The sequence below is a fragment of the Poecilia formosa genome, unplaced genomic scaffold (assembly GCF_000485575.1).
Source record: "Poecilia formosa unplaced genomic scaffold, Poecilia_formosa-5.1.2 Scaffold419, whole genome shotgun sequence".
NCBI classification, from domain to species: Eukaryota; Metazoa; Chordata; class Actinopteri; order Cyprinodontiformes; family Poeciliidae; genus Poecilia; species Poecilia formosa.
The window spans coordinates 365,560-377,021 of NW_006800358.1; the positions used below are offsets into that span (position 1 = coordinate 365,560).

The 11,462-nt window shown below is 41.0% G+C and overlaps 1 protein-coding gene across 2 annotated transcripts in view; it reads left to right on the plus strand.

The window, feature by feature from the left end:
• The first annotated feature begins 622 nt into the window (after positions 1 to 622).
• The window catches only part of zmat3 (zinc finger, matrin-type 3), a 13,181-nt gene continuing 2,341 nt past the window's right edge, over positions 623 to 11,462 (plus strand). The window contains exons 1-5 of one of the 2 annotated variants that reach the window (XM_007576883.2): positions 623 to 1,165; positions 7,797 to 8,551; positions 8,980 to 9,117; positions 10,063 to 10,229; positions 10,300 to 10,403. In XM_007576883.2, the coding sequence (XP_007576945.2) occupies positions 1,042 to 1,165; positions 7,797 to 8,551; positions 8,980 to 9,117; positions 10,063 to 10,229; positions 10,300 to 10,403 (1,288 nt within the window). In that variant the 5' untranslated portion in view covers positions 623 to 1,041. The remainder of the gene's footprint in view (positions 1,166 to 7,796; positions 8,552 to 8,979; positions 9,118 to 10,062; positions 10,230 to 10,299; positions 10,404 to 11,462) is intronic. The other variant, XM_016663412.1, reaches the window with a different exon arrangement.

The following is an 11,462-nucleotide window of genomic DNA, read 5'->3' on the forward strand; positions in this document are numbered from 1 at the left end:
TAACTGAGTAAACATAAGTAGTTACTGCCAACTCTGTCTAAATTATGTGATGGTGGTGCATGTTGGCCCAGGGCACCAAACAGACTGGAAACGCCCCTGGCGATAAATTGTCCCAGAAGTTATTGCGATAAATTATAATATTGTTGTTTTCAGACCATTTACAATGCATCCTCAAATATCAATAAACCTTAAATTATCATGAATATTTAACACTGAGACTGGAAGACATTTTAAATATCAAATAAACAAAAGAAACAACAAATTAAATTATTTATGAAGTCTCTGTAAAAAAAACAACAAAAAAACAAAACAAAATGTCCTTCAAAAAAAAGGGCAAGTTGAGACCAAAACTTGAAGACTTATCATCGAGTTTTTGGTAGAAAGAGAAAAATAATTAAACATGCAAATGGAAATTATTGAGCTCGTTTTAATCTATCATGTGATTAATTTATTGATTATTGCGACAGATCTAAACAAATATAAACTGTAAGTATGATGAAGAGATTCACATTCACACTTTTACTCTTTACAGCCCGGACTTCAGCAGTCAGAAGTTATTTTATTGGTTTATTTCATTGCTATTATTAATTTATTATGTTTATCTTAATGCATTGCTATTTGTTTACACGCATATCGGTTTAGTCATAATTCGCCATCTCGGTGGCTGGAGTTGACCACATAGGTGTAGCATATTTATACAATGTGTCATTATTGCCACCCATGCAAAGAAGCAGCAGTGGCATCGGAAATGGGCCGTACCAAGACGGAGAGGGATGCTGGGAGAACCTCCGGGTGATTTAAGCAATCCAAAAGCGCCTTCGCAAATTACACGACATTTTCCGATCATCTGTGGCAACAGCAAAACCAAAACGCGCGCAGTGGATGAGGAGCGGCGTGAATTTGTGCTTTGGGTTGGGGATCTTCTGCGCGCTGTTCCCCTTCCGGTGAAAGCCGGGGTGTGCGCGTCCTGGTCGGGACTGTCATCCTGTCTGACCGCCCGGTTTTTCAGAGAGGAGAAGTTGGCAGAGGGATGTTCCGGCGATGATGGCGCTGCAGCTGAGGAGCGGGGATGCTGCATATTACCAGAGCGCAGAATACTGCAGAAACTACACTTCGCCGCCTGTCGGCTACAGTGACAGCAGCCATTATCTTGCACGATTGCCAGGTAAGTTGAGGCTGACGTGGAAAAACTCTCCTGCGTTATTCTGCAAAAAAAAAAAAAAAAAAGAGAGAGAGAGAAAAGAAAAAACTGGTGAAAGCCGGTGTGAGGTGATTGCAGATCGCTTCGCGGTCCGTGGGTGTAGAAACGGGGGTTGCCCCTGCCGCTGTTATATTTCATGATGTTGCTGCTGGGGTGCACCAGCCTCCATTCTGTTCAGCAAGATGCTGCGGTGCAAAAATCTGTGGATAGCTCTAGGAAACACGTGCACTGGAGAGACTTCACATCTGAAGCCGGAGAGGAGCAGGCAGAGCTTTAGCTCGATCTGAACTGCTGACATGTGACAGCCATAAAGAAAGTCTCCCTGGTGAACCTGCGTAGTCGCCTTCCTGTGAGAAATAAGGCACATAGGGCCAAAATCTGTCATGCTGCAGCGCTGACCATGTTCACAGCGAGAGACTGATCAATCCACTTCATTATTCATGTTAATAAACCTCCAATTATTCATTGGGAACCCATAGATGACCTTTTGGATTTAATTATTAGGTTTTACAGTGTATGTGTTTGCCGCCTTGGTGCATTTCTCTCTCTGTAAAACTGTAAAACACAATTGTTTACCTGCAAAAGCAAGTTTCTTTCCAAAAATCCTTTGGTCATATCTCAAAATTTAGAGACATGACCAAAATTTATCTCAAAATGAACTGAAGGTTCATTGACACATTGAAGCAAGTCCTTGCTTCATCAGATTGATTAGGCATGTTTTCAGTTCATCAGGATTTTCTTGAGTAAAGTTTTGATGACAAATAATGAGAATTGCAGCTAGACAAGAAACTGGACAACATTCACGCTTTTGCTTTTGTTGTAATTTGATGGCAGGTAATGTTATTGTAATTCTGAATGGAAAAGTAGAAATGGGAACATTAGACAGTCTGCAGTTTTTCTCAGTCACTTTGGTGCATTTCTCAACATTTCTCATAGCAATTCAGTAAAAATGGTTTAAAATGCAAAAAGTCAGTTCCTTTCTCAAAATTCTTAGTTCTCAAAATTAAATATTTATCAATGAATAGAATCACAAGTCCTTCTTTCACTGCGTACAGATAAGACAGTCAGATTGATTAATCATGTTTTCAATATAACAGGATTTTATATAAAAGTAAAGTTTTGATGACAAGTAGACCTGTAACTATATTTAGCTGGACGATAAAATGTTCCAGATGTTATTGCGATAAACGATAATATCGTTTTCATCAGACCATTTTCAAGAAATAAAATGGTCATAATACAATGACAACGATCAATAAACTTTAAATTCTAATGAACAATTATCACTGGAACTGGAAGACATTTAATATCCAAAATAAATCAACAAAACAACAAATAAAATAAATTATGAGATGTGCTAGTTGAGACCAAAACAGCAGATTGAAAACTTTTATCATCCAGTTTTTGGTAGAAAGAGAAAAAAAACAATAAATCATACAAATTGGAATTATTGAGCTCGTTTTATTTATCATGATTAATTTATTTATTTTTGTTGAGACAAGTTTCAGATTTATTGTTTTTACTGTAATTTGTTGACATATGATGTCATTGTGATTCAGAAGGAAAAGACTAAAAAAATAGAAATGGGAACATGAGACAGTCTTTGGTGCATTTCTTGAATCTTTTTCAATCTTTTCAAAACAGTGAGTGTATTCCTCAAAACAATTCAAAAAGCAAAACATAAGGAACTACCTGTAATTTATTTTACAAATATTCTGAGAAAACCTTCTGTTTATTCTGCAACTGACAAAATAATGCTCAAGTGTGTTTTTTCTTTTTTAAACTTAGCATTTCATGAAAAGTTAGTCTTTTATGTTATGAAAAAACAGTGAACCCTCTTAATACAAAATAAATCTTTAGACTTTAAGAAAATGTCAGCTTATCATCATCTTTAGATGAACTCATTAATCGATAACTTTCATCTCTACAAGACCTCTTGCTCTGCCAAAATCAATGTTAAATGCAACACAATCACTTAAAGGGCAACGCCTCTCAGTTAATGTTGAGGTTAGTTAAATTCCTGAAAAATTAATCAGAAGTGAAAATCAAATGAAGAGTTTACAGTAACTGACGGTTACAGTGAAATGTCCAGAAGGATTCAGTGCAGAGGGCATGTGCTTCCTATCACTCCATAATTGATGTGACACAACGCGGCACCTACAAAAGAAACTCAAGAGAAAATGAACACTTGGCCTATTTAAAGACTCTCAGAGGAGCGAGTGAAATTAAAAAAAGGCTTGAAGACTCTGTGTTTGCGTTTTGTTTCTGGGCGCTCAACCAGCGAGCTGCAAACTCCTGAGTCAAGCTCAAAGAAATCTGACAAGTGATGGAGCGTCTGAAATAACATCAAGGTTTTTATCTCTGGCAGCTCCTTTGGAGGCTGTGAGAACAAAACAAACCAGCTGAGGAGAAGTGTGATGGGTGGATAATGAAGCATTGGAAATTGGGCTTTATGTAATCCTGATTGTTGACCTGCAGCTGATTGCTGCGGTCAAAATGGTGAGTATTTATATGAACCTGCAGCCAGGAATAGCCATGTTTCTGTGTTTCTGCTTACAAAGTGCAAAGTCAGAAGTGAATAAAATGCTAACCTTGACCTATCTAGCCAACATAAAGTCTACGGGAGCTCAAAGGGGCCAAAATTGTAGTGCAGACAACAGAGGATTTTACTCAAGTAAACAAACAAACTGCAACAGAAACACTTTTTACCATCACGAGTAAAAAAGTGATGGTAAAAACAACAAGATCCAGTTGTTGTGATGAACAACTGGATGTTACTACTACCAGAAACGACAAAGAAGACGAAGACAGGAAATGGTAGGAGAATGACAGCGCAGCATGTTTTTAATGAGTTATCTCATGCACAAACTTATTTGTATTTGATTTTAATGCATTTCTTACTTAGTGGAAACACAGAAATTGTGTTTTGTTTTACATTAGTGGAATATCAACAAAGTTCTGCGCACTTCTGTAATGGAAACACAGTTACGTTCAGCATCAATACATTGGGAAACATAACCTTGCCGATTATTTTTGTCTAGTTTATAGTGCAAATATCTTAGTACACTTGAAATAAGACAAAACTAACTTACTAGTAACTTTTCAGCAAGAGAAAGCAGTTTGTTTTTCCTCAACATTGATTAAAAAGTACTAGTTCCACTGGCAGATTATTTCACTTATTTAAAAAAAATCATTGGAAAATGTCTTGTTATAAGTTGTAGTGACCTAGTCAAAGTCTGGACCCAAATCCAGTCAAGAATTTGTGGTGAGACATAGAAATCGCTGTTAACAGATTCCCAACTGAGCTTAAGCTAGTTTACACAGAGGAATGGAGAGAGATTTTAGTCTATTTAAACTGTAAGAGATCTGGAGTTGTAATTTGGTTAAATGCAAATTCAAACACACTTTTCAGAAACATGGTTTTGCCTGAAAACCAATCATCCACTTCCCGATTTTGCACCACGTTGAGTTAATCTGCCATTTAAAATCTAAATAAAACACATTGGATTATGTGGTTGCAACCTGCTATAATTAGGAGAAGTCGGTATTTCTGCTCATATCTCCTGCAGTTTTCCTTAATGTCATCTCTAAGCAACAAGAGCAGGACTTCCTCTACTGAGGCACATGTTCCCAAAAATACAATTCAAAAGCATCAAAACACAGTAATATTTCTCCCCAGTTCCTCAAATCAGCCGTTAGAATCCAGCTGTTAAGGGAAATAAAAAATGAGGCTGGTAGACTATTGTGCATCAAGAGACTAGATCTATTGATTTCCAGCTCGAGTCAAGAGTACAATAATAGGCTGGGAAGTATCTATTGTCTGTGTTGTTCTCCTATATATGCAGTGTTTTCAGCCAACTAAGGGTTAATTATATTGGAGAAAAGCAAACAAGAACAATGTGGTATAGAAGAAGAAAATCTGCCTGAGGTCTTAGTATTCTTCATTCAAACAGACTCAGGCTGCAGTTCATAATTATGCTACATGATTTTAACAGTAGAGTCTGGGATGTAAGAGGCTTCATGTTACATGTAGAGGAACAGAGACAGTCCAACACAAAGCCTGGATCTTCCTGGTTATGTTGAGACATGCGGAGAATTTCTGTGTGTACGTTTGGGCTCAACTAAAGACGACAGAAACAGTGGGAATAAACCTCGATTTGTTTTTTGAATTCACATTTTGCGTGATTTTGTACTTCTATTTGGGTTTCTACAGCTTCTGAAAACAGCAACACACTAAAAAATAAAACACCCAGTCATTTTTTTGGGCAATTAGTTAATGATCCATTTAAAAAACCTTCAAAATGTAACATAACAAATCAGCAGGCACTACCCGTTTCCTAGCAACCCCAGCGGAACTCCACCTGTCACCTAGCAACCGAAGCAGAGCTCCAGCACATTTGATCAGCTGGTTTTACCCAGGAAGAGACAAGGATTTTGTTGTTGACTTACCATCCAGAAACCGCTTTCTGCACTCTTGTTGGTTGTGCAGGAGGCTCCACTTCTGCTTTTCAAAGATGTACTGTTGCAGCCATTTTCACATTCCAGTTGAAGGCGTGGCCTCAAAATCTTATTATTTAAGAATCCATCTGTCCATTTTCTTGCCCCCAGTGGGGTCAGGAGGGCTGCTGGTGCCCATCTCCAGCAAACATTTCGGGCGAGAGGCAGAGTCACACTGGATAGATCGCCAATCCATCGCAGATTACTTAAGAATAATTTTGCGCAAAAAAAACTTCAAATTAAAAAATGCTTTATTGATTCCAAAGGGAAAATAAATGTAACTCATATTAATTCAGATTCTTTGATTTTACAGCTGTTGGCAGCGGTCTGTACAATGAAAACATGTAATCAACATGTTTTGAATAGGCCATGGACCTACCTTAACCCGATCAAGAAGCTTAATGTGTCGCCTTTAAGCACTTGGGCTTCTTTTCAGAAGCAGCTGAGACCCAAAGGGAAGCTCAGAAATGTGTCAAATGTGAATTTTACACAATAGGTCCCCTTTAACCCTCTTTTTTTTAGTTTACTTTAAAAAAAATCAGTGTTTGAAGATTTAAAAACATTTCTAAATAAGCAGCTCCAAAAAACAAAGGCCAAAAGGGCAGGACTCAAAATATCAATAAAGAATTAAATGGACTGAGTTGGTTCTCCTCGTTGGCCGTGTGACTCCTCCTGATATGACTAATAGTAAGGTCGGCTTGTCTGGCATACCTTTCTCCTGAGGTCAGCAGGACCGGGTGACAGACAGCCGGACGGGGCGGACAGAGGGACGGACAGGCAGCGGCGCTCGGAAACACAAACACCCCAGGCTGTTATTTTGGGTCTGGGTCTCACTGCCAACGGCGTTCAATCGGATTTTCAGATGAAAGCGTTCAGCAAAGTGGGTTTTGACGCAGCTGTTTGCCGAGTACTGACCTGACAACTTAGAGTTATACATACAACCCCCACCTCAAACACACAAACACACACATACACACACACACACACACACACACACACACACGCGCACGCACAGGCAGTGACAAAGCAATCCTGAAAACAGGAGTGAGAATACCCAGCTAAGCCAGAAGATGTGTGTGTGTTTGTGGCCTATAGGATGAAAAAGGGGGGAAAAAAACATGGAGTTAGAGTCGGTACTGTGTGTGTGTGTGTATCTGATGTCCTGTATGCTTGACTGCAGGCGCTGCATGCTCAGCCTGATCTTGCTGAAGCCCACTGAAGTGTGAAGCTCCAAGCTCTGTCCAAGAATGTGTTTCAGTTCACTCTTCATCCGTTCTGCCGCTGGGCTTTAAATCTGCGCCATCGTCAGAATCCACCAAATAGACATTTATCATCATTTTAATCAAATGGAAGTTATTTTTATCTTCAAAAAATGTTTTTGTTAAGTTTAAAAGAGTTTTTGCATTTATGTTCGCAATAACATTGAAGCTTTTAGTTAAAACCAGAATTGCATGTTTGGCTTTTTATGCTGCTTCTTCGTTGCTGAGTAGTCCTTCAGGATTCATTTCACTGTGAATAAAAGCATTCTCTAAAACCTACAGCGGCGAATTAGGGCCACTGAAGACAAAAAACAGGAGGAGTCAATTTCCACCAAAATATCTGAAATTTTCTGGAAAAAAAAACCATTTCTGAGTTTGAAGTCTTAAATTTGCTCATTTCAGAGCATGAAAAAAATGACATTTTGAGATTAGTCACAGAAAGTTTCTAACAACAAACATAAACTTTTCTGAGTTTGAAAAGTCACAAATTAAAAAAAAAACAGAAATTTTAGGAGTCTAGAAATCTTCGACAAAAACTTGTGAAAAATTTCAAAAGCTGAACATTTTTAAAAGTTTGAAAAGTAAAAAAATTGCTTAAAAAATGAAATTCTGAGATTAAGTTCTGAAATTTTCTAGAGAAACTTGGAAATGTTCTGAGTTTCAGAAGTTGAACATTTCCAGCCAGTTCCAGCTGAAGGTTGCTCAGACATTTCACAGTTAACAGAAACGGTCCCAGGCCTGACAGTGAACAAGACTTAAACACCTTCAGGGTCTTCTGGCCTCTGATGTGCTGAAACATTTGCACACAGTGTTACTTATAGACCTTTAACTCTTCACAGACTTCACACATCAACCAGCTGACCTTTGGGTTTTCTCAGGTCCGGACGCCATGTTGAAGCCTCCTCTCAGTCTCTTCAGTCATCCCCAGCAGCCCTTCCATTACATGGACTCTCTGCACCATTTAGGACCTCCACCCATGGCGCCCACCCAGCCCCTCGGCCCACCACCCATTGCTGCTACCCGACCAATCGGACCCCCAACTCTTCCTCCCACTCAGAGTCTGGGGCCTTCTGCCCACACGTTGAGGCCTCCGTCCATTACTCCGCCGCACACCTTAGCCCCGCCTCCAATGCCCCCAACCCGACCAATGGGCCCTCCTCCAATGGCGCACGCTCTAGTTCCTCCACCTGTAGATCCAACACAAGCAATAGCACCTCCAACCATTGACCTCACCCAGCCTTTAGGGCCTCCTCACCTCCCCCCAGCTCAAGCACTGGTCCCTCCACCTGTGGCGCCCGCACCCAGCCGCTTCCCGCTGCCCCCTGGCCCCTTATCCTCGCCCCCCGCTCCAGACCCAGACCCGTCACAGATTACCCCACGGCCCCCAGGACCAGCACCGGTATCCAGCTACCCGTGTGGGCCTCTGCCGGGCCAAGCAGCTCCTGCCAGCGAGCAGCCCCAGGATGAGGGCTGCTTGCTGGGGCTGGAGGAGCAGGACGACCCTCTGGGTCTGGAAGAACTGTGCAAACCACTTTACTGTAAACTCTGCAATGTTACACTCAACTCCGCTCAGCAGGCACAAGCTCACTACCAGGTGAGTGCAAACACACCCCCAATTTAAAGCTGCAGTTTGCAACTTTTACCGTTACGTTTTGTAAAAGTGACTTGATGTTGTGGCCGGGCCTGTCACCATAACCAGTTTTAACGGGACGATAAATTGTCCCTTTAGTCATTGCGATAAACAATACAAAAAACAATAATATTGTTGTTTTCAGAGTATTTTCAATAATGGTAATGGCATAATAATCTGAAAGATCAATAAACGTTAAATTCTATTGAACAACGTCTTATACTGTCATGACATATTAATAATTTAAATAAATATGTACATATGTAGCCAACATAAACATTCAGCAGCCATTTTACTTTGTACTTTATGTCAACACCTGAATTGGGTAGTAACTAGTTACGTTTACTTGTAACCGGCCACAAAAAATACTAACTTCTGCATCTTTTCACCAGGGAAAGAACCACAGCAAAAAGTTGAGAAATTTCTATGCTGGCAGCCAGCAGCCGCCTGCCATCAGGATACCAGAAGCCCTGGAGGGCGCCGGTCCGAATGCCGGCTCAGGAGCCGCTGATGCTGATGGAGGCAGACAGGTTAGACCAAGCTACATCATTTCTGCACCAACTTACCTGTTTAATCTGCGGAGGTGGGTGTACTGCTGACTGTTTTCCTCTGAGGAGGTGGGAGGGAGGCAGCTGCAGTTGGTTCATGGTGACCTACTATGCCTCCTTGAACAGGTTTTCATAAAAATTTTTTGCACAAAATCCTTCTCAGTTAATGAGATTTTGAGCTCCTTTCAGAATGAGCTGTTCTAGGGCGTCACGTCACTTTAAATGCAAATAAGCTGCTGCTGGCCACGCCCCCCCAGCTCAACGTTTATATTTGCATGTGGAAGGTGGTTTGGGTTGCTAGGTGACGGGCGGAGCTCCGGTGGGGTTGCTAGGTGACGGGCGGAGCTCCACTGGGGTTGCTAGGTGACGAGCGGAGCTCCGGTGAGGTTGCTAGGTGACGGGTGGAGCTCCAGTGAGGTTGCTAGGTGACGGGTGGAGCTCCGGTGGGGTTGCTAAGTAACTGGCAGTGCCTGCTGATTTGTGATGTTATATTCTGAAGGCTCATTTTCCAGACCCCAAGAAAACGACTGGGTGGTTCCTTTTAACGCGAGAGTTGTTTTTAGAACCAGCAGAGACCTAAACAGAAGTACAAAATCATGCAAAATGTGAATTTTTGCATAATACGTCTCCTTTAATTGTGGATGCACATTCTTCTCTCAGCATTGAACAGTTTACATTTTCATCATCAGGCCTGATTTTTATATTAAAAACTCTTATTTAAACCATTTGTTTACATCAGACATCTGTTTCCTTATCTCTAAATGGTGGTTGGTGTGTATTTTGCAGTAAAAGAAAACAGAGAATGACTCAGAGATCTGTTTTTCTGCCTCTCTGTGGTTCTGAACGTTTCTTTGTCGTCTTTGCTTCGTGTTTGCTCCCTCACTCCTCTCACCACAAACAGTAAAATGCTTTGTCTGGTGTTTGCAGGCGCTGTATAAAGGGGCGCCCCGGGTCATCCTGGCCACTGAGAACGACTATTGTAAGCTGTGTGACGCCTCCTTCAGCTCGCTGGCGGTTGCGCAGGCCCACTACCAGGGCAAAAACCACGCCAAGAAGCTTCGCCTGGCGGAGGCCCAGCAGAACTCCAGCAACATGTGGGTCTGGGTTCAGAAACGTTTTCTGTGTCAGAAACTGTTTGTCTGAAAGGGATTTTTGTCTTCACAGGGAAGGCAGCAATGAGGGAGCGCCGAGAAAAAATCGGAAAGATGGCAACGAGTACCGGCTGGTGAAAAACCGCCGCAGCCCACAGCTGCCCGCCGCCATGCCAGGTGAAAAGTCAGGAAAAAACTAAAACTAGTTTTACCTCTGAATGAAGGTATTTCAGATCAAAGCTTGTTTGGTCAAGGCAAAAGTTTCAGCTTTGAGTCTGAAACCAACCTTGGGTTGCTAGGCGACGGGTGGAACTCCACTGGGGTTGCTAGGTAACGGGCTGAGCTTCGCTGCAGTTACGAGGTGAGGGGCAGTTTCTGTTGATTTGCTACGTTTCATTCAAAAGGTTTTAGAAGCAACTCATTTTCCACAGACCAAACAACATTAACCTACTGCTGTTAATCAGCTGGGTGGTTTTTTTAAGAGCCTGGGATGTTTTCAGAAGCAGTAGAGACCCAAATAGAAGGATAAAAACGTGCAAAAAGTGAATTTTTCACAATAGATTCCCTTTAAAAAGCAGACAACGTGTCTGTGGAACCTTTCAACACATTTCGTCATAAATAAATAAAATTTATGCTCCGGAGCAACATTTAGTCCAGAACATACGATATTTAGTCCTGTCATGATAAGACATTTTGCTGGATGATAAATTCTCCTCAAAATTATTGCCATAAATGTTAATATTGTTGTTTCAAATAATATCACAAACACTTTTATTTCTGAAGAATATTTAGGAAAACATTTTAAAAATCCAAAATAAAAACCAAAGCAGCAATAATTAAAGTGGAATATCTGTAACCAAAATTACATTTCAGAAAATATTAATGATCCAGCAGAGACAAGGAGAACAGGCAAAAGTGGCAGGTAGTGCAAACTAACTACTTCATACAGGGTTTTTCAACAAGTTTCACTGAGAGTATCTCTTTAATAGCTGCTGCTCTAGTGGAAATGACTGAGTTCATTTTAATTTATCATATAATTAATTGATTTATTGCAGATTGTGACAGACCTAACGGTAAGCGCAGGCTCCCTTCTGGACTTTAACAGCTTAGATGCCGTTTTCCCTGCCATTAATGTGGATGCATACATAATATATAACATCTTCTCTTCAGCTTTCCCAGCTGGCTTGGCGCTTGCAAATGTCCTTGATGCATGGAGAGAGAGAGAGAGAGAGAGAG